The sequence below is a fragment of the Stigmatopora nigra genome, chromosome 23 (genome assembly GCF_051989575.1).
Source record: "Stigmatopora nigra isolate UIUO_SnigA chromosome 23, RoL_Snig_1.1, whole genome shotgun sequence".
Classification (NCBI taxonomy): domain Eukaryota; kingdom Metazoa; phylum Chordata; class Actinopteri; order Syngnathiformes; family Syngnathidae; genus Stigmatopora; species Stigmatopora nigra.
Window position 1 is genome coordinate 6,013,423 of NC_135530.1, and position 20,285 is coordinate 6,033,707.

The 20,285-nt window shown below is 42.9% G+C and overlaps 4 protein-coding genes across 7 annotated transcripts; 2 read left to right on the forward strand and 2 right to left on the reverse strand.

The window, feature by feature from the left end:
* Positions 1 to 908: 908 nt before the first annotated feature.
* mettl25 (methyltransferase like 25) lies at positions 909 to 5,137 on the reverse strand. Its single transcript, XM_077709691.1, has 11 exons — positions 4,496 to 5,137; positions 4,235 to 4,408; positions 4,062 to 4,169; positions 3,510 to 3,991; positions 3,189 to 3,443; positions 2,522 to 2,551; positions 2,214 to 2,287; positions 1,450 to 1,543; positions 1,294 to 1,368; positions 1,141 to 1,212; positions 909 to 1,044 (listed from the first exon to the last, which is right to left on the reverse strand). Exons 1-11 carry the CDS (start codon positions 4,719 to 4,721, stop codon positions 952 to 954), a joined length of 1,683 nt encoding a protein of 560 aa, XP_077565817.1. The 5' UTR covers positions 4,722 to 5,137; the 3' UTR covers positions 909 to 951.
* ccdc59 (coiled-coil domain containing 59) lies at positions 4,525 to 6,212 on the forward strand. The gene is made up of 4 exons (XM_077709694.1): positions 4,525 to 5,197; positions 5,269 to 5,701; positions 5,766 to 5,874; positions 5,946 to 6,212. The coding sequence occupies exons 1-4, from the start codon at positions 5,059 to 5,061 to the stop codon at positions 6,114 to 6,116; spliced, it is 852 nt and encodes a 283-aa protein (XP_077565820.1). The 5' UTR covers positions 4,525 to 5,058; the 3' UTR covers positions 6,117 to 6,212.
* Positions 6,213 to 6,327: 115 nt separating this feature from the next.
* cracr2ab (calcium release activated channel regulator 2Ab) lies at positions 6,328 to 13,186 on the forward strand. Of its 4 annotated transcripts, XM_077709689.1 has the most exons (19): positions 6,328 to 6,412; positions 6,994 to 7,207; positions 7,269 to 7,380; positions 7,518 to 7,707; positions 7,786 to 7,932; positions 8,192 to 8,282; positions 8,341 to 8,436; positions 8,872 to 8,940; positions 9,004 to 9,059; positions 9,147 to 9,218; positions 9,645 to 9,693; positions 9,764 to 9,846; positions 9,969 to 10,476; positions 10,545 to 10,680; positions 11,476 to 11,557; positions 11,676 to 11,790; positions 11,862 to 11,963; positions 12,811 to 12,887; positions 12,964 to 13,186. In XM_077709689.1, exons 2-19 carry the CDS (start codon positions 7,067 to 7,069, stop codon positions 13,049 to 13,051), a joined length of 2,214 nt encoding a protein of 737 aa, XP_077565815.1. In that variant the 5' UTR covers positions 6,328 to 6,412; positions 6,994 to 7,066; the 3' UTR covers positions 13,052 to 13,186. The 4 variants fall into 4 exon arrangements, with proteins under 4 accessions (XP_077565815.1, XP_077565813.1, XP_077565816.1 ...); XM_077709687.1 differs by having other exon boundaries at positions 8,872 to 9,059; XM_077709690.1 differs by having other exon boundaries at positions 8,872 to 9,059; positions 10,062 to 10,476.
* LOC144181303 (protein arginine N-methyltransferase 8-like) lies at positions 13,176 to 19,304 on the reverse strand. The gene is made up of 10 exons (XM_077709693.1): positions 19,035 to 19,304; positions 18,094 to 18,312; positions 17,000 to 17,155; positions 16,210 to 16,273; positions 15,990 to 16,132; positions 15,827 to 15,914; positions 15,052 to 15,167; positions 14,683 to 14,833; positions 13,525 to 13,646; positions 13,176 to 13,446 (listed from the first exon to the last, which is right to left on the reverse strand). Exons 1-10 carry the CDS (start codon positions 19,101 to 19,103, stop codon positions 13,363 to 13,365), a joined length of 1,212 nt encoding a protein of 403 aa, XP_077565819.1. The 5' UTR covers positions 19,104 to 19,304; the 3' UTR covers positions 13,176 to 13,362.
* Between the last annotated feature and the right edge of the window lie 981 nt (positions 19,305 to 20,285).

Below are 20,285 nucleotides of genomic sequence, written 5' to 3' on the forward strand. Positions count from 1 at the left end.
CCACAAGCCTCATCAATGGCAGACATTCAGTTAAAATAGACATTTGCTGTCCTTCTTGGCCAAAATATTGTTTTCATCTCATCTCATCGGCTGCCATTGACAGTGGAAGAAGTCGAATCTATTTGAAGAGGGAGGGATGACAGCAAATGAGGTTCAAAATGTATTGGACGTGTATTATAAAAAAATGGTGGGAGGGTTTAATTCTCACTACTCTCCGATAGCGATTACGTCATTTTCACACTATAGCAGTGTTTCCCAACCACTGTGCCGCGGCACACTGGTGTGCCGTGAGCAATGGTCAGGTGTGCCGTGGGAAATTGCAAGAAGTCATACAATGTGATATTCAGAGAGAGAAGTTAATATGAATATAAGGAGATTAAAATCTAACTATTACAATGTTCAAATCAAAATATGACCGTTAAATTGTAGATTATACTATTATTTGATTCAAGTTGTGAAACAGAAATTTTGTTGCTTATTTTTCTCTAAGTCGAAATGGAAGTTGTCTGGTTTCTAGCGCATTAACTTTTGCCGACGTAAAGTCTGTGTGAGCACAATGTTTTTTGCGGAATATTAGGAGATTTAAGTAATATTTAGAGAAAAATCATAAAATGATGCGATCAATAACTTTACTTGGTTATTTGCATCAATCAAACCGGAAGTTTTTCAAGGTCCACAGGCCAAATTTCCGTGACATTAGGTCATTGTGAAAAATTAGATTTTGGAATAATTTTGGATGCGATTAGTGCTGATAAAACTTCGATGAGAATAACTATTATAAATATAGGCGACAAAGATTTTCAGATGGTGGTGTCCCTTGAGATTTTTTTCAATGCAAAAAGTGTGCCTCGGCTCAAAAAAGGTTGGGATACACTGCACTATAGTATCAATACCATTGCAACACTAGCATCTCTTAAAAGCTTTATTTAAAATAAAATAAAAAAACATGAATCAATGTGACGCCTTCAATGATACAACAGCATAACATCTCGGAGACAAAAGCGGGTCGAAAAGTTGTACCAAAGCAGAAAAAGCGTTCTTGTCCTACAAAAAAAAAGAAGAAAAAAATGTAATTAATTTTCCTAATTTTACCCCATTTTACCCCTGTTTATCCTATTGTTATTATAATTACTATTTTACCTCCTCTTTAAGGTAGCAAAGGCGGTCCAGGAGGATGAGGCCTTCAATGCAAGGAGCCAGGGTGACCTTCAACTACAAATATTGGTATATTCATCACACACTGGTCGTTAATTTTCCCATTTTGACAGTTTAGTGAGTTTACAAAATACCCACCAAATTAAAAGCATGAATCTCAGGCCAACGTGGCAAGTGTGCGTCGTAGTACCGTTGAATGTCATCGTCTGAAAGCTGTGTGGAAAATAACATTAAGGAGTGTGTGGTTCACTTTAAAAAATAAAAAAAAAAACCTTAACGTTGTCTGCCATTGACCTGGGAATCGTCCAGTTCCAATTTGCGCAGAGCCAGTCGAACATAGTCCACAAATGATTTGGCTTTGGCGTAGACATTCCCTACTCGCTTCTCACTAAGAATGGAAATATTAATGGTCATTAATTGGACAAGTACCGTATTTTCACGACTATAAGGCGCACTTAAAAGTCTTACATTTTCTCCAAAATAGACAGTGCGCCTTATAATCCAGTGCGCCTTATATATGGAAAAACGGAAAACCAAAAATGAAAAACCACCACTGTCGGATAATAAAAAAACACAAACGCTTGAACTGAAACAATACTGTTAAATATGCAGATGCCATCTGAGTTTACAACATCTTCCATCATATAGCTCCTCCCCCACTGCAAGATTTTATACAAAAAAATCCAAAACATCAACAATGGCTGGCTCTAGAGGTGACTGTGTAGTGAGTGCTTCATACCTGGAAGTCAAAAGCAATTACCGTATTTTCACGACTATAAGGCGCACCTAAAAGTCTTAAATTTTCTCCAAAATAGACAGTGTGCCTTATAATACAGTGCACCTTATAACACAGTGCACCTTATAATACAGTGCACCTTATAACACAGTGCACCTTATAATACAGTGCACCTTGTATATGGGGAAAAGTGTCATTCATTGAGGGTGCGCCTTATAGTCGTGAAAATACGGTAGATGGACAGCAAGTCTATTTCAATTGATGAAAACCATTTCCATATGCTTCATACTTGGGGTGCCAAGACAAATGTGCTTCCTGTTACCTTTTATGGGCCCTGTAGTGATCCCGGAGAATGACGTGTAGGACCGCCCGGTAGAAGACCGACTCCATCTGAATCTTGTGTGACCCCAAAAGGAAAAAGTGCAGATGAGCATAGTTCAATCCAGCCTGTTTTTGTGTTTAGATTCCTCCTCGTGGAGCGTTTGCATGAATATTTATAAACATTCCATATTAATGGAAGCCAGTGTGAAGTGTGGGTTTTGGCCCGGGGGTCCCTAAAACCACTTCTTCTGTGAAGTCTATGATAAGCAAATATTAGATCTATTTTTGTTCGACTCAAGGCATACTCACCCCGTGGCCCACTGTGACTCTCTCCAGCGCCTGTTGTTGTCGACCAGGGAAAAAAGCTCACGTTAACCATGCGTCACGGCATCCCGCACGCGGTGCTCGGAAGTTTGGTTGCGGGTGTTTTGGCCGCCGGTGTTTTGGTCGCCGGTCAAATGGTGACAGAGAGTTTACTGTTGAAACCAGCTCTCAAAATTATATTTATGAGAGAGTTTAATATCTAAGAGAGAGGGTTTTATATCTAAGAGAGAGAGTTTAATATCTAAAAGAGTTTAATAGCTAAAAGAGAGAGTTCAATATCTAAGAGAGAGAGTATAATATCTAGGAGAGAGAGTATAATATCTAAGAGAGAGAGTATAATATCTAAGAGAGAGCTTAATATCTAAGTACTGTTCAATATCTAAATACTGTTTAATATCTAAATACTGTTTAATATCTAAGTACTGTTTAATATCTAAGTACTGTTTAATATCTAAGTACTGCTTAATATCTAAGAACTGTTTAATACCTAAGTACTGTTTAATATTTAAGTACTCTTTAATATCTAAGTACTGTTTAATATCTAAGTACTGTTTAATACCCAAGTACATTTGACCGGCGACCAAAAGACTGACGACCAAAAGAACAGCGACCAAATTTCCAGTCACGCCCTTATGCGACGGCTGCATCTCACCAGGCATGCCGACATCCTGGCGTTGCGTCCGCAGAACCAGGAGTGACGTCGAAGGTGCTGACTCAGAGGGAACCCGAATGCGCCCTGTGAAAATTCTGCGCAGGCGCCTTGGGCGAGTGGTTCAAACTCCTCGGAGAGCTTGTTGTAGCAACAGCCCACGCTACAGACGGCGAGCAGCTCGGCTTTCGCCGTGAACATCCGGAGCGTGCTGGGCGCCAGGTCGCCACACGTGTGCAGGCCCACCAAGACCGCATCCTAGCGAGGTGAGGAAAGGTTTGAGCTCAATGGTCAACAGGTCATGCTCCCGCGGGTTTAGCTCACCTCCAGCTCGCCAATCAGCTCCCTCAACTCGGTGTGTGCGGTGACGTAGGACGTGAGTGGTGAAAAGACGGCGTCAGTCACGTTGTTTCTGGCCCGGGCTTTTCTCTCCAGGTTTTCCCGCTTTCTCCTTTCCCTCTCCTCGTCGGTCAGTGAACTCGGGGAAGCCCTCCCTGACTGTGTGGTATCCAATGACATGACATTGAGGAAGAGATCCTCTATAGGGTTTGGGTCTGGCGTTAGCAGTTCCCGCGATGCATCTTTATCTTCGCCAACTTTGATGTCTGCCACTACTGGCTTTTCTTGCGTTTCTCTTGATGCATTTCTACACTTCTGGTACGCCCTGGAGAACTTTTTTAGCTTGCGGTTCCTCTCCTGGGCACCGTGTGTGTTAGTACTGGATGAGTCGATGCCAAAGACGCGTAGCCCATGCTGCAGGGATAGGAAAGAGCTCAGGTAACCTTTTCCCGAACCCACGTCGATCACCTGCAAGAATCGTACTATGTCCATCAGATACAATGTCAGACAATTAGACGCATTCGAAAATAATACTTTCCTGTTTGACTTTGCAGTGTTTGGCTAAACAGTCCACTACCTTTGCCATGGACTGGACCTCATGTGACTTTTTTGCATTCATAAACTCATCCGGCTCATATGCAACACCTGAAAGGTCCCAAAAATGATGAACATTCCATCCGTGGCATTTAGATCAAGTTTAACTTTCAAACCTGTTTCAGCTTCTGATTCCAATGACTTCTGCCCAAGGGCCTCCAAAAGTTCGTCTCGGCTCAGGCAGACCCCCAAAGCGGGAAGTGAGTGGGCTTTGGCCTCACGCAAAAGTTCGTGAACATCAACCAGTCGGTTTGTGTCTGGGCAAAACCCAAATTTGGTTCTTGTTTGTTCTATTCGTGGAGAAAACATATTGTTTAGGCATAATTTTCAGTTTATATTTAGCTTTTACCACATCCAATCTCATTTGAAATCTGTACCAGTGGCTCCACTTTGTTTTTGGAGCCCATGCTCCCTCTGGTGGCCATCCACACTAATAGCAGTCAGCACCTCCTCGGGCGTGACGGCCACGAAGCGACTCCATACGTCGTGGGTGTAAAACTCTACCGTGTGCGCGTTTGCGATGCTCAAAGTGGCATCGAGGAACTCCGTGACTTCATTTATGCGTTGGTGCAATTCCGAAAGTCCGATCAAAGAAGGAATCATTGTGAAAAAGCTGAAAAATTAGGCCAACAGTCGCAATCCATGTGAAGCGTCCCTTTCCTATCTACATAGGCATTAGTAGTTGATAAAAAAATAATCGATTTAACACTTTGAAAATAGTTTTGACGTTTAAGACACATATATATTTGGATCCATCTTCATTTTAATTTTAAAAATGATGGTTCTTATTTTACATCGGATATAAGCGAAGATAGTGTTTTTTACCATAGTCAGTCGCGCTGGTTGTAACGTCATCATCCAGCGACAACTGTGTCGCAACGCACGCAGCAGAAACACATGTAAACAGTATTTTGCGTTCCCACATTTAGTATTTGATCAAATGGCACCAATTGATCCGAAAACGAAGAAAAGTGCGATTCAAGGAGGAAGTTGGAAGAATCCACAAAAACGAAATGCTGGCGTCAAAAAGAGGAAATGGATTCCAGAAAACAAATTTTTCCAAGGAAGTATTCAAGAAGGTAAACATTGGCTTTTTATTTTCATACATAGCATTCCAGCCACCGATCTGCATGTTTTTTATCTGTTCCAGGTCAAGGTTTTGCTTTCGATCGTAAAGAGAAAGTGAAGCATGAATATAACAAGATCGTGCGCAAGGAGCAGAGAAAAAAGCAGACGCCCTTGTTATCGCTTTACCACAATGAATATCCAGATCACCTCAAACATTTGTACATGGCCGAGGCCAATAAAGAGAAGAAAGAAATGTGGACTAACAGACTGAACCGAGCCAAACAGAGAATGAAAAAACAGGATCAGGAAGAAGAGATGGCGGTTGAGGAAACGACTATTTCTGAGGAAACGACTATTTCTGAGGAAACGACTATTTCTGAGGAAACGACTATTTCTGAGGAAACGACTATTTCTGAGGAAACGACTATTTCTGAGGAAACGACTATTTCTGATCCAACGCCTCCTGCCGATCCCGATGAAAAAGATACAGAAACGCCAACAGAGACGATAGAAAGGTGAGGCTGACCTGAAGTTGAAATAAGCGCCTAAGTGTCATTCTTTCAAATAAATCCCTTTTAGGCTTCCCTTGAGCAACCGCATGAAGAATAGAAGGGACCACAAGTCATCTATCCAGAAGTCGCAGGAGCTGTACGAGCAAATCCAAGAAAAACGGAGGCAAAAAGAAGAGGTCACCTTGCAACATTTGGATTCTCCTTGTAAAATTTGCTTAAAATTTAAATCTTTTTGGCTGTTTTGCAGGCTTTCCAAAAGCGCAAGCAACAGCGAGAAGAGGCCATCCGGAAGTATAAGGAGAAAAAAAATGAGACCTTTCAGATGTTGTGCAAAAAAACCAAAAAGGGGCAACCCAATCTCAATCTTCAAATGGACTACTTACTTCAGAAGATCCAGAAAAATACAGAAAACAAATAAAAATGAAAAAATGCACATTTTTACCACAAGATTGCATTCTAATATGCTATAAGTTTTCAATTGTGCATTTTTACCTAATAAATGTGAAATTCTGAATCCTTTTTTCCGGCCCCTCTCGCCTCTCACGAGAAACGAATTCAACTTGAGGATGTTGCCATGGAAACCAAATCTCACAAGAGATTATGCTTCTTGTGTAAAAGCCTTGGGGGCTGCTCCCTCATGACTTCACATGGTCGCGGGATGACTGAGTAAGCGGACTAGCTCACTTTTGTTTACTTTCTGCGACTTTACTGACGGTAAGAACTTCCTTGTAAACTTAAATCATTTGTAGTTTTGCAGCTCTTAGACCAGACATGGGCAAACTACGGCCCGTGGGCCACATCTGGCCCGCTAGGCCTTTTAATTCGGCCCGCCGACGTTGTCCACATATTTTTTTCCCCCAAGATGGCGCCGTCACGCGGAAGACAGTGGGAGTAGCTCTGTCCAGTCTTATTTGTTTTTCGTGTTTTACAGGCCTTCTATCTTTTTTTGAATTACATTTTAATATTTCTTAATACATTCCTTTTTACTTGACTTTGTACTTTACACTTTTTACCTTTTAAGGGTGAGTATGTTAAAACTTAAGTCCTTTTTTCCTGTTTATGTTTCATATGTACTGTTAACGGATGCACTTTTCTATATGTATCGTATCTTGTGCTGACCTGGCCCATCTGTGACATTTTTTAAGTCAATGTGGCCCCCGAGCCCAAAAGTTTGCCCACCCCTGTCTTAGACATATATATAAAAAAAACTTTTACATTGTGCCTTAACATAAAACAGGCAGTTTTCTGCTCATTCATTGGAACGCCCCATTTTTTTCTGCCATTATCAACCAAAGAGCTCAACATGCTTAACACCACGTGATTCCAAGCTGACCTACGTGTGGCTCTCAAATCCAGTGCGCATTCGAGATGGCGCGCAAGGAAGAGTGCGGACAAGCCGGCGGACGCGGTTCAGACTGGGGTCGCATCGCTCTACTGGATAAAACCAAAGAGTTCTTCCAGACTTGTGACGCCGATGGTCGGGGATTCATCACACGCACTGACATGAGGGTGAGAAACCGTCGGCTGAGTTGTGAGGAAGCATCTAAGGGGGTTTTGTGGCGCTTGTCAGAGGCTCCACAGAGAGCTGCCGTTATCAGCTGAAGAATTGGAAGACGTCTTCGACTCTCTGGATACGCAACGTAGCGGTTACCTCACCTTGGAGGCCTTCTCTCTTGGATTCAGTACGTTTGTAGTCTTTGCGGCGTTTCTTAAAGTGTCGTCTTGGGTTCTGTGGATGTCCAATTCGGTTTGACTCCCAGTCAAAGTGGATTGGATGACCGTCAAATTGGAAATAAATACCTAAGCGGTTTTACGGCAGGTCAGTTTCTTCACGGCCGGAGAATCTCGGTGAGTGAGGATCCCATCCGGACGACGGGTGCTAGTTTCAGGACCAAGGAGGCCTTCTATCAGAGCCAATGGGATGCCAAGCTGTCCAGGGTTGAGGATGAGGAGGAACGACATTTCTGCATGTTGCTGGATAGCCTCGGAGCCAGTCATGTTTTTGAGGAGTGAGCATTAGTAAAAAGCCAATTTTCAAAGTAAGACTGACTACTCTCATGTATATTTATATTTTTCTTTCTTTTCAGCCCGGGCGAAGTTCGAAGTCTTTGGGCGCAGCTGCGGCGAGACGAGCCTCACCTTCTGTCCAACTTTGAGGAGTTCCTGGCAAGGGTCACCCATCAAATCAAGGAGGCGCACCAGGAGAAGCGTGACATGGAGAGCGCCCTCCAAAGGTCAGAGGTAGCAGAATTGGCGCTGTGAAATACTAACCAACATGTTTGGCTGTAATTCTCTGCAAGAAATAATACTAAGCAGATTTGATTTGCGTCAAATGACTGCTAAGCTGTGGAGCAATCCCGCCTTTGCTTTTGAGATCTTTAAATCCATGTTGTACGCTTACTTTCCCACCCCGCCTCCAGATGATAAGCCCCAATGATTTTCCAAAGTAATAATACGCAAATACCTTCAAGTCCTGGAATGTCCTGAACGCAGGAAGGCAGCGACCCACCATGATGAAATCCGCCACCTGTACGAAGAAATGGAAGCGCAAATCAAGACCGAGAAGGAAAAGCTAGTGCTGAAGGTAGCTCAAGTTCACTTTTCTGCCGACTCTTTTGCCGACTTGGACCTCCCCCTTGTAGGACACGGAGCGTCTTCAGTCCAGAAGCCAGGATCTGGAAGACCAGCTGACTACCAAGGAAAAGGAGCTGGACCTGCTTTTCCAAAAACAGAAGAGGGTGAGAATCAATGTTCGCTTTAATTTTCCGTTGGTCTGGGCAGAAAGACAACCACCCTGAGAGCACTGAGTACCAGTGTGAGCGACATCATCATTGCTCGCTATGGGCACACCAGTATCACACTTGCCATAAGCAGGTGCATGTCAATGTTCCCTCTAATTTTTCATGTAAAACATGCTGTAAAACACAAAAAAACATAAGAGTGGACAGAGCTACTGACACTGGCTACCGCGTAAACGGTTCCATCATGGGGAAAGGGGTAAAAAAAAAAAATTGGATTTTATTTACTGCGCGTCATATGATTGCTGCTGCGCAGGGAAGACGAGAGTAGTGAGCAATTGCGTACGCGCGCAGCTTAGAGGGAACATTGGTGAGTGTCTTTACCCGTAGCGACCATCACGTTGCTCCTCTGAACCGACTTGCATCCGTCCCAAGTTGGAGGTGGAGTGCCGTGAACTGAACAGCGAAAAGCAAGAGAGCCACGTGGAGAACATCAAGCTTAAGGTGACCAACGACGAGCTGGCGCGGGCACTGGAGAGCACTAGCCAGGAGTTGCTGGTCTCTCAGGACCAGCTGGCCATGCTCCAGGAACAGGCAGAACGTCTGCACCAGGACAAGGAGATGTGGGTCATGTCGTCCGTCCATCACACATGGTCCCAATTTATCGCTTGTGGGTGTCCAATCCATTTGGAATTTGCCTGTTCCTGCAGGGAAATGTATAGAGTCACAGAAGGACTGCAACGAGAAAAACAAAGCCTCATGAAGCAGCTGGACCTCCTTAGGTATGTGTACTCGGACGTTTGGTTGCCGGAGGTTTGGTCGCCCGGACGTTTGGTCGCCCGGACGTTTGGTCGCCCAGACGTTTGAACGCCCAGACGTTTGGTCGCCAGACAATTGACAATCCGACAGTGTTTACTGTTGAAACCAGCTCTGAAAATTCTATTTATGAGAGAGAGTTTAAAATCTAAATATCTACTGTTGAAACCAGCTCTCAAAATGAGGTCCCCGTCCCCGGGCGACCAAACGTCCCCGGGCGACCAAACGTCCCCGGGCGACCAAACGTCCCCGGGCGACCAAACGTCCCCGGGCGACCAAACGTCCCCGGGCGACCAAACGTCCCCGGGCGACCAAATGTCCCCGGTGACCAAACGTCCAATCATTACGTACGCTTGTTTCCGGCCCACTCCGAATGTCTCTTCTTACCTCAGGGAGATGAACAAACATCTCAAGGACGAGCGCGACATCTGCTCCGGTGTGGTAAGTGGCCTTTCCAAACTCACCAAATGGCAGGGAGTATTTGAAACTCATTTAGTTTTGTTAAAAACAGCCAAGAACGTCTCTGAGGAAGAAACAGAAACAGCGAGCCGGCCTGGCCGGCGCCTTCGACGATGGCGGCCATCCAGCTAAAAGGTGACTCCTTACGACGGGCCCTACCAGGAGGAAAAACAGAGGATCGGCCATTTTTTTTTTGACATCCACTCCTTCTTTAACATTTGAGGACATCCTCTGTTTCTCCTCTTTTCCCCCCCAAGATCTCCTGTGGTGCCGGAGGTCTCCTACCAGTCATTGGAGGCCTTGCCTATCGAGCACCTTCAAATCGTATTTGTTGCTTCCTCTTCATGCAGTGAGGACGACGCCATCGCCGTCAAGAAAAGCGGCGGACCGGCCAACGGCTACGGGCCCCCCACCTCCTCAAGAGTTCACAACGTGAGGCCCAAAGCCAAGAAGGCCATCGCCCGCTCCTCCAGTTTTCGGAGGACGGCGCGAGAGCGGCCCAGGAGGATGGACCCCAAACCCGACGTGGCAGACGAGGCCCCCGACTCGCCCCCGGACGGTTGGCCCCTCCGTCGGGTCATCTCCATCGAAGAGGACCACCTGCCTCACCTTCTCCAAGGGGGGCCGCAGCTTCTCCTACACCAACTCAGCGAGGAAGAAGACGGCGAGGAGGTCCGTGGCCGTTCGGAATCCGGGAAAGCTGGCATTTTGAAGGAGACCCCCACGTCCCCACGGGGACAGCCTGTAGGGAAGGAGACCCATTATGTATGTCATACAAGAGCTTTTGAAATTTTGCACCGCTTCAAATGTTGATCACTAAACTCCTTTTGAAGGTGGCGGAAACATCGGCGTCGGGGCCAAGTCGTTTGTTTAAGGTGGTCCTGGTGGGCAACTCCAGTGTGGGCAAGACGTCACTTCTGCGCTCCTTCTGTGAGGGACATTTCTACCCCTCCACTGCTGCTACAGTGGGTCAGTCCATTTTTTTTCTTGGGAAGGGGTGCAAGTCACATGAAAAGGCTTCAGGTTTACACTAAGATTATGTCGGCTAGGATTTTTTTGCTTGCTTTTTGTTTTCACCAATCCTGCAGCAATACCTCCTGAGGTGTGTGTGTGTGGGTATGTGCTTTGACCGGACATTTGGTAGCCGGTCATTTGGTCCCCCCGTCAAATGGTGACAGAGAGTTTACTGTTGAAACCAGCTCTCAAAATTATATTCATGTGAGAGAAATTTAATATCTAAGAGAGAGTTTAATATCCAAGTATTGTTTAATATCTAAGTATTGTTTAATATCTAAGTACTGCTTAACATCTAAGTACTGCTTAATATCGAGGTACTGCTTAATATCTTAGTACTGCTTAATATCTAAGTACTGTTGAGACCAGCTCTCAAAATTATATTCATTTGAGTCAGTTTAATATCTAAATATCTACTGTTTTCAACAGTACTTAGATTTTAACAGTACTTAGATTTTAAACAGTAGTTAATTTTAAACAGTACTTAGATTTTAAACAGTACTTAGATTTTAAACAGTATTTAAGATATTAGACTCTCTCTCTTAGGTACCACTGTATTAGATAGTTTTTTGTTCATGGACAACAAACCATTTTCTGCATGAATTCAGATTTTCTCAACCTACTCACTTAAACAGCGCCTCTCCATTGGGTCAAAATCTTGCATAATAAAAAAAAAATATTTTTTTAGAAATGTAGATACACTAATGCAGGGGTAGGGTTGGTATTGAAATGAGTGCTTTTTACAATCAGGTGTGGACTTCAGCGTGAAGACGTTAACCTTGAACAACATGCAGATAGCGATGCAGCTTTGGGACACGGCCGGCCAGGAGAGGTTGAGAGACCGTCCTTCCTTTTAATCTCCGGAATTTGCAAGCTGGGCGGAAAGCCCCATTAAATTGTCAGCGCGCCAATTAGCTCAGGGTTGACGGAGTCGAGCGTTGTCTCCGCAGGTACCGCAGCATCACCAAACAGTTCTTCCGCAAGGCCGATGGCGTGGTGGTGATGTACGACGTCACGTCAGATGAGAGCTTCAAGGCACTGCGCCCTTGGCTTGCCAATGTCAAGGTCTGTTTTTTTTGGGAACCTCCTCCCCTCTTTTAAAGTCTTCATCTGATGTCAACTCTTGGTCTCGTTAGGACGCAGCGGGAGAAGGTGTGCAAATTCTGGTTCTGGGTAACAAAATGGACATGGACGGGGAAAGGGAGGTGTCTTTTAAAGAAGCAGAACAGCTTGCTCAGGTGTGGAGATCATCTTTTTTTTTGGGGGGAGGGTATCTTAAATGATGGGCTGTATTGTACTGAATTGGATTAATTGGAATTCAATGAGCAAAAACCCGTAGTTTAGGGGAAGGGAACCTTTTTGACGAAAAGAGCCACAAACAATTCATATTTTCCAATGTTATTACTTGTGAGCCATAGTACGAATTTAAAAGTCAAAATACATATACATGTATACGAGTGCCTTATCAATTTTCTTTTTTTGTAATTTCACCACTTTAAAAGTGGAAAAAATTAATATTTTTAAAAATATTCTTATGCTGTTGCTAATTAATGAGAGGATGCATTCCAGAAGAGTGTACTGCAAAACAAAATGAAGATTTAAGCAGTTCTAGATGTAGTATCTCAGTTCTGTCATCAGGGAGTTCCATATTTTAGCTCACAGGTTTACAAAGAGCCAGATGCACTCATCAAAAGAGCCACATGTGGCTCCCGAGCCATGTATTAGTGACTAATACAAAGGAAAAAAGTGGACTTATTGTTAGTTCTATGTAATTTTGCAATGACTTTACTAGACACCCCTGCTATAGACTCTTCTGGAATGTATCCTCTCATTGATTAGTAACAGCATAAGATTTTTTTTTTTAATCATTTTTTTCCACTTTAAAAGTGGTGAAATTACCCCCAAAAATTGAAAAGGCACTCGTTTACATGTGTGTATTTTGACTTTTAAATTCGTTTTATGGCTCACAAGGAATAACATTGGAAAATATTAATTGTTTATGGCTCTCTTTGTCCAAAAGATTCCCAACCCTTGGTTTAGTATGTGGTGAGACTTTATAGCTTGATCTTATATTTTGCTGTTAAGGAAAACAAAGTGATGTTCTATGAAGTCAGCGCCTACACGGGCAAGAACGTCGCAGAGTCCTTGACGCAATTAGCTAGGTAGAACTCCATGAACGAGAAGCCTGGACATGTGTGTGAGTAGACTTTAGATATCTTGACCCTGTCTCTTGCTTAGAGTGTTGATGGAGCAAGAAGATGGAGTCCGAGACACGACAGTGATCCTCAGCGCGCAACCCTTGAAGAAAAAAGCCTGCTGCAAGTAAACATACCTTTACAGACTGGACTTACCTTTAAAAACTTTCTTCTACCATTAAGATAGGTCGAGGCGAGGGTTCTACATCTCGTTTAATTGGGGTTAAATCACTATATTTTAGAAAGAATAAAATATCCGAAGATTATTTGCACTTTAATTCATCTTGTATATGTTTCAAGGCATTCTTAACTTGACAGTATGTCCAGTACTCTTTAGTGAAACAAATCCAGGAGTGTCCGTTAAGCTTTTGTTGCCATCTTGAAAATATCCGCTATTTTCTTGTTATTGCTGATTGGGGCCGAGAAGTTGGTCCTCTGGGATTTAACGCATTTTATAGTCGTGGGAGATGGCGGCGTCACACAGTTGGCCTTTAAAGTCGAGTTCCAAGGTGAATTCCAGGTCACGCTGCAGTAAAATGGTGCATTTGAAAAAGAAATTCCACCGTTCACGAGCCCCCCCTCCCCCCAAATCATTTCAACTCACCACATTTTTCTCATTGGGCCTGACGGCGATGCTGCCAAAGATCTCCTCGCCTTTCTTCACCGTCAGGTAGTCTTCTAGGTAGAAGACGGTCTGCTTCCAGTGCGTACTTGCCGCGTCGGGTGCTAGGGAGAGGAAGAAGATCGGAAGTTGACCAATACGCGCCAGATGTGCTCGGACGTTTGGTTGCCGGTCTTTTGGTTGCCGGTCAAATGGTGACAGCATTTACTGTTAAAACCAGCTCTCAAAATTATATTCATGCGAGAGAGTTTAATTTTTCTAAGAGAGAGAGTTTAATATCTAAGAGAAGTTTGATATGTAAGAGAGAAGTTTAATATCTAAGTACTGTTTAATATACAAGTACTGTTTAATATCTAAGTACTGCCTAATATCCAAATACAGTCTAATTTCTAAGTACTGTCTATGTGAAGTATGAATGGGTCTTAAACCTGACAGTCTAATATCTAAGTGCTGTCTAATTTCTAAGTACTGTTTAATATCCAAGTACTGTTTAATATCCAAGTACTGTTTAATATCTAATTACTGTTTAATATCTAAGTACTGTCTAATATCCAAGTACTGTCTAATATCCAAGTACTGTCTAATATCCAAGTACTGTCTAATATCTAAGTACTGTCTAATATCTAAGTACTGTCTAATTTCTAAGTCCTGTCTAATATTTAAGTACTGTCTAATATCTAAGTGCTGTTTAATATCTAAGTGCTGTTTAATATCTAAGTACTGTCTAATATCTGAGTACTGTCTAATTTCTAAGTACTTTCTAATATCTAAGTACTGTCTAATATCTAAGTGCTGTCTAATTTCTAAGTACTGTTTAATATCTAAATACTGTTTAATATCTAAGTACTGTTTAATATCTCGGTATTGTTTAATATCTAATTTGACTGGCGACCAAAAGGGACCAAAAGACCGGCGCCAGACAGCTTTTCTCCAGATGCTGTCCGTCCTGGCCTAAGGGTGGCCCGGCGGGGCCAAGCCAACGAAGGAGCTCCTCTACGCAGTGTTACGCAACCCAAGGTTACATCATTCCGTGGGCTTCCCGTGCACAATATTTCCAAAAAGACTGACGTGGTTGAGTCCACCGTATTAGTTATGTAAATCTATTCCTCTCGTAAGGTCTCTGTTCTTGCCTGGACTTACCAGTAGAGAATCCCGTCTTCTTGTGACACTTGGTAAACTCGACGCTGAAGTAGGTGACTAACGCGTGCACGTAGTCGTTGCGCTGCACCTGCAGGCAGAACGCCGACGTGAAGGTCAGGTCGTCCGCTTTCACCGTGTAGATGTCCACTTCCTGCAAGCGTGGGAGGAGCGACAAAAACGGGCAAGCTTTTCTCTCTTTTCACACCATGTGACTAAACACAGTATACATTTGTGGATCTCCACTGAATTACGCATGCCGTGTGTGTGGGGGCGTGTTGCTATGTTTGTTCATATTTTTCAAACATTTCAAAATGTTATTCCTGGTAATCCAACCCGAAAATGTCCAGGTATGTCTCCCAATCTCCTGACCTTTAGTAGACAAGCGTTGGTGACCACCTGCTTGGGGTCTACCACATCCACCAGAGGTTCCTTGATGGCCACGTTGCGAATGCAGCTCATGTCAAAGCCGTAGACGTTCTCCCACCCTACACACACACACACACGTTTTCAATGTGAACTCATTGACGATCCACTTCCAATTTATCGTATTTTCACGACTATAAGGCGCACTTAAAAGTCTTAAATTTTCTCCAAAATAGACAGTGCGCCTTATAATCCAGTGCGCCTTATATATGGAAAAAAACAGAAAACCAAAAACGAAAAACCACCACTGTCGGATATTAAAAAAACACAAACGCCTGAACTGAAACAATACTGTTAAATATGCAGGTGCCAATTTAGTTTACAAAATCTTCCATCATATAGCTCCTCCCCCAGTGCAGGATTTTATATAAAAAAATCCAAAACATCAACAATGGCTGGTTCTAGAGGTGACTGTGTAGTGAGTGCTTCAAACTTGGAAGTCAATAGCAATTACCGTATTTTCACGACTATAAGGCGCACTTAAAAGTCTTAAATTTTCTCCAAAATAGACAGTGCGCCTTATAATACAGTGCGCCTTATAATACAGTGAGCCTTATAATACAGTGCGCCTTATAATACAGTGCACCTTATAATACAGTGCGCCTTATAATACAGTGCGCCTTGTATATGGAAAAATGCCATTCATTGAGGGTGCGCCTTATAATGCGGTGCGCCTTATAGTCGTGAAAATAGGGTACAATTTAAAAACAAATGTCCTTACAATGTATCTTGAAGTCTTTGTATTGCCTGTCTTCAATGGCCATCACGTAGAGAGAAGCTCGATCAGGGAACATGAGACCACCAGGTTTCTAAAAAACAAGGTACTACTTTAGTCAATAGGTCAAAGGTCAAGAGCCAGCCCCGCCCCCTCCAGCGTACCGTACCAGCCACTTGTCCCTAGCGAAGATGACTGTATTGAGCATTGACTCGTAGAAGAGACAGTAGCCCATCCACTCGGAGATGATGATGTCCACCTGCTCCACGGGAAGCTCCACCTCCTCCACTTTCCCCCGAAAGATGGTGACGACTGCCGGAAGACGGGCATGTGGAAAAAAAATGTATCATCGTACTCAACGAGACGTGTTGCTTCGACGAGTATCTCACCGTTGTGCAGGTGGTTGGATTTGATGATCTTCTCTGAATATTCTGATATGCTGGAGCATTCGATCTATCGGTAAGAAACACATTTCTTCTGTTACCGGACGTTTGGTCGCCGGTCTTTTGGTCGCCGATCTTTTGGTCGCTGGTCTTTTGGTCGCCCGTCAAATGTACTTGGATATTAAACCAGACATGCATGGGCAAACTACGGCCCGTGGTTCACATCCGGCCCGCTAGGCCTTTTTTATACGGCCCGCCGACTAAATGTCCCCCCCCCCCCCCCCAAGATGGCGCCGTCCAGCGGAAGCCAGTGGCAGTAGCTCTGTCCACTCTTATTTGTTTTTCGTGTTTTACAGCCCTTCTATCTTTTTTTAAATGACATTTTAATATTTCTTAATACATTCCTTTTTACTTTACTTTCTACTTTTTACTTTAATGATGAGTGATGAGTATGTTAATACTTTAGTCCTTTTTTTCCTCTTTATGTTTCATATGTACTGTTAACGGATGCACTTTTTTATATGTATCGTATCTTGTGTTGACCCTACCCATCTGTCACATTTTTAAAGTCAATGTGGACCCCGGACCCAAAAGTTTGCCCGTCGGTCAAATTTACTTAGATATTAAAATCTCTCTCTCATCAATATAATTTTGAGAGCTGGCTTCAACAGTAAACTCTCTGTCACCATTTGACCGGCGACCAAAAGACCGGCGACCAAACATCCGAGCACCATTTCTTCCAAGCGTTCCAACTGCCGGGTTCATTTACCTCCGCCCCGTAATGTTTTTCACTTACCCCATAGACGTGTTTGGCGCCGGCGTTGGCGGCAAACATCGACAAGATTCCCGTCCCGCTGCCAACGTCCAGCACTACCTTGTCCTTGAACACATGCTTGTTGTGATACATGGCGTTGCGGTACGTTAGCGTACGCACTTCGTCCTTCAGCATCTCCTGACAGGAAGTAAGATGAGTGAGTTCATATGCAATTGGGGCCGAAAGTGCCGCCTGGAAATAGACGGGAGCAGATCACGGCGTCCTGCGGGAGCCGCTCGATATCCTGCTTCCTGTTCTCTGGTGCTCTTTTTTTAACGTGAGAGCTAAGGCCCCATTTGCTGCTAAATTGGGAATCTCTCAAGTATTAAATGGCCCCAAATGTTTCCACCTTTTGCAGGCTAACTCATTCCTAAAATAGCTCTTGAAAAACGACGGCATCTTTAATGAAGCCGCTCGCTAATGGACGAGTCGAGTTATTTCATGACGTTAATAAAAAAAACAGACAGCCTTCGCTCGGCTGTAATTGGACGCCAGAGAAGATTATTCAAGAAACCCAAAACAATTACCGTATTTTCACGACTATAAGGCGCACCCTCAATGAATGACATTTTTTCCATATATAAGGCGCACCGTCTATTTGGGAGAAAAAGTAAGACTTCTAAGTGCGCCTTATATTCGTGAAAATACAGTAATCTCTATTGACTTCCAGGTATGATGAAGCACTCACTACACAGTCACCTCTAGAGCCAGCCATTGTTGATGTTTTGGATTTTTTGTATATAATCTTGCAGTGGGGGAGGAGCTATATGATGGAAGATTTTGGAAACTAAGATGGCTTCTGCATATTTAACAGTATTGTTTCACTTCAGGCGTTTGTGTTATTTTAATGTCCGACAGTGGTGGTTTTTGGTTTTATGTTTTTTTCCATATATAAGGCGAACTCGATTATAAGGCGTATTGTCTATTTTGGAGAAAATTTAAGACTTTTAAGTGCGCCTTATAATCGTTAAAATACGGTATTTATAAAATTGATATTATGTTGAAATTCAATGTGTATTCAAATTATAAATAGAGAGAATAGCTAAAAAGCAAACATGGCGTCACTAACTTTGTACCTCATGGATGCCAAAGTGGGCGTAGGAGTCAAAGTAATAGTCGCGTGATGTCATTTCCTCCAGGTTGACGGACGCAGCGCCCTTGCTCCGAGTGGCGCGGAACGCCTGGGCGTCACGGGGGGCATGCTGGTGGTGGTGGTGGGCAGCAGAAACTGGTTTAACTGCCAAAAGGGGATGGCTGGTTTGGGAGAAGTGGGAGGTGACGGCCTGGTGGTGCCGCTGGGAATGACGTAAAAGGTATCATCTGTTATCGTATCATAATTTAATATACATATATGTATGCATGTATTGTATAAACATAAAATATTGCGTATAAGATGAAGAAAAAACATTGTAACATACTCCACGTATATATAGATATGTACATAATTCTAAATGAATATATCTACATTCGCAGAATAAATAAAATGTATAAATAACAGAAAAAAACAAAAAATATCTCGCATGAAATGAAGAAAATAATACTATAATGATATATAGATATGTACAGAATTCTAAATGAATATAACTACATTTTCAGAATAAATACAATGTATATAAATAACAGAAAAAAATAATTTGAAGAAATTAGTTACTTGCTGGGTGTTCCTAATAAATAGTCTAATCTCATTCAAGTAAACGCGAGATAAATATTATTAGTAACACTTTCCTTGCACTACATTTCACATAGTTCACTATTGTGTATAGTCTACACAAACATTTCCAGTTAAGCCCACCCGCACAATTGCATTAAATGCTGTATATATGTACTTCATCAATTGGCCAAAGCGATTTCAGCACCAAGGACAGAGACATCGACTTGGAAGATTTCCTCCACTAGGACGAGACATTTCCACCTAATTTTCACAATCCCGTCATTAAAATGGACTGCCACGGTATTCAAAGGGTGCCCAGCCAAGCGTGATTCTCTTCTCTGAAACCCTTAACTGCGCTTTTCTTACCTCGCAACTGTCCGCCTCCGCCATCTTCCGCCGTAGCAGCAAGCAACGCGACGAGTGACCGAGTCCCATGAGAGTCGGCGAGACTTGGGCACGAGATTTGGAAAATATCACAACCTAGAACTATATTTAAGAATTAAAAAAATATCCCAGAAAAAGTTGCAAGATAGCTACATTCATTTATAGGGTCAGTCAGCGCGTATGGATGTCCAGTGGAGGTTCCAGGTTCGATGCCCATCACCTTTTGATGGTGAAGTCTCCCACCAAGTTTGCACATGAACAAACTCTCTATCAGTCCTCTCTTTCTCTCTCTCTCCCCTCTATCTTGCTCTCTCGAAACCGAGGGGCGTTCCATACTGCAGGGAAAAATGAATTTTGTACACCCACGTTATTAGGTAGATCTGCAGTACACCTCGAGTAAAAATGATGAGATATAGATAAAATATATATTAGCATAGACAAGGTGAGATGCCATTTTTATTTAAATTACAGTGACATGTATTGAAAAGGAATATTCTTTCATCTGTTTTACATTTCAACATAAATTAAGACATGAATGCTAGTTTTCATATTTCAAAAAGTTTCCAGATTATTTTTTTTTATTTTAAAGAAAATTGAAATACAGTGACTAACAATATATTAAATCAGAGTAGCATCCTTCAGTTCTCTGTGTACATGACTATCATAGCAATTTCTCAAGTTTTTCACACGTGGATCCACCCAGATGTTTCTCCAGCTTGTGTCCAAACAAGCAGATGTCAAATCTCGGCTTGCCTATTGTGAATTTTAATGACTTTTTTCTTTCTTTTCCATGCCGGCAGGCCTCGAGGCATGACAGCTGAATGTGCAAACAAACAAGCTGGCGCCTCTTCTCAGTCCTAATTGTTCAAAATAAGCCAAACTAGAGAAAAGTGCTCCATTTTGAAGCCTTTTATTCACTTGTACCCCTGCATTCTTGTTAGGGAAATTCTAAAGGGATCATGTGTACTTCCCCTTGTAACCGAGGTTGTGTTGTTGAGTGGAATTCAGTCTGTCAAGCAGCTTTTTCTTTCTCTCACCCCACATTGACCTCCGCGTGCGAGGCCTTCATGTACCGTCGGAAAAAAGGGATTTTTAACTAAGTAGTAATTACGATGGACTTTTTAAAAATCATTTATACAGTACATTGAACGTAGTAGTTATTTTATATAAACATATATCCCTGTGTGTATCCATGTGTTATTATGTCAAAGTTGGTAAAGGCATTGATGGTTG

What these genes read in the sequence shown, in the direction of transcription:
- mettl25 (XM_077709691.1), bottom strand. Translation starts at nt 4,721, where the DNA reads ATGATTCCTTCTTTGATCGGACTTTCGGAATTGCACCAACGCATAAAT. An exon ending in GAGTCACAGTGGGCCACGGG is followed by an intron (nt 2,288 to 2,521) that starts GTGAGTATGCCT and finishes GGGTCACACAAG; the next exon opens with ATTCAGATGGAGTCGGTCTT. An exon ending in AGATTCATGCTTTTAATTTG is followed by an intron (nt 1,213 to 1,293) that starts GTGGGTATTTTG and finishes CAATATTTGTAG; the next exon opens with TTGAAGGTCACCCTGGCTCC.
- ccdc59 (XM_077709694.1), top strand. Translation starts at nt 5,059, where the DNA reads ATGGCACCAATTGATCCGAAAACGAAGAAAAGTGCGATTCAAGGAGGA. An exon ending in CCAAGGAAGTATTCAAGAAG is followed by an intron (nt 5,198 to 5,268) that starts GTAAACATTGGC and finishes TATCTGTTCCAG; the next exon opens with GTCAAGGTTTTGCTTTCGAT. An exon ending in AACGGAGGCAAAAAGAAGAG is followed by an intron (nt 5,875 to 5,945) that starts GTCACCTTGCAA and finishes GCTGTTTTGCAG; the next exon opens with GCTTTCCAAAAGCGCAAGCA.
- cracr2ab (XM_077709687.1), top strand. Translation starts at nt 7,067, where the DNA reads ATGGCGCGCAAGGAAGAGTGCGGACAAGCCGGCGGACGCGGTTCAGAC. An exon ending in TTTTCCAAAAACAGAAGAGG is followed by an intron (nt 8,437 to 8,871) that starts GTGAGAATCAAT and finishes ATCCGTCCCAAG; the next exon opens with TTGGAGGTGGAGTGCCGTGA. An exon ending in AAGCAGAACAGCTTGCTCAG is followed by an intron (nt 11,964 to 12,810) that starts GTGTGGAGATCA and finishes TTTGCTGTTAAG; the next exon opens with GAAAACAAAGTGATGTTCTA.
- LOC144181303 (XM_077709693.1), bottom strand. Translation starts at nt 19,103, where the DNA reads ATGGGACTCGGTCACTCGTCGCGTTGCTTGCTGCTACGGCGGAAGATG. An exon ending in ATCCAACCACCTGCACAACG is followed by an intron (nt 16,133 to 16,209) that starts GTGAGATACTCG and finishes GTCTTCCGGCAG; the next exon opens with TCGTCACCATCTTTCGGGGG. An exon ending in TCGCTAGGGACAAGTGGCTG is followed by an intron (nt 15,915 to 15,989) that starts GTACGGTACGCT and finishes CTTGTTTTTTAG; the next exon opens with AAACCTGGTGGTCTCATGTT.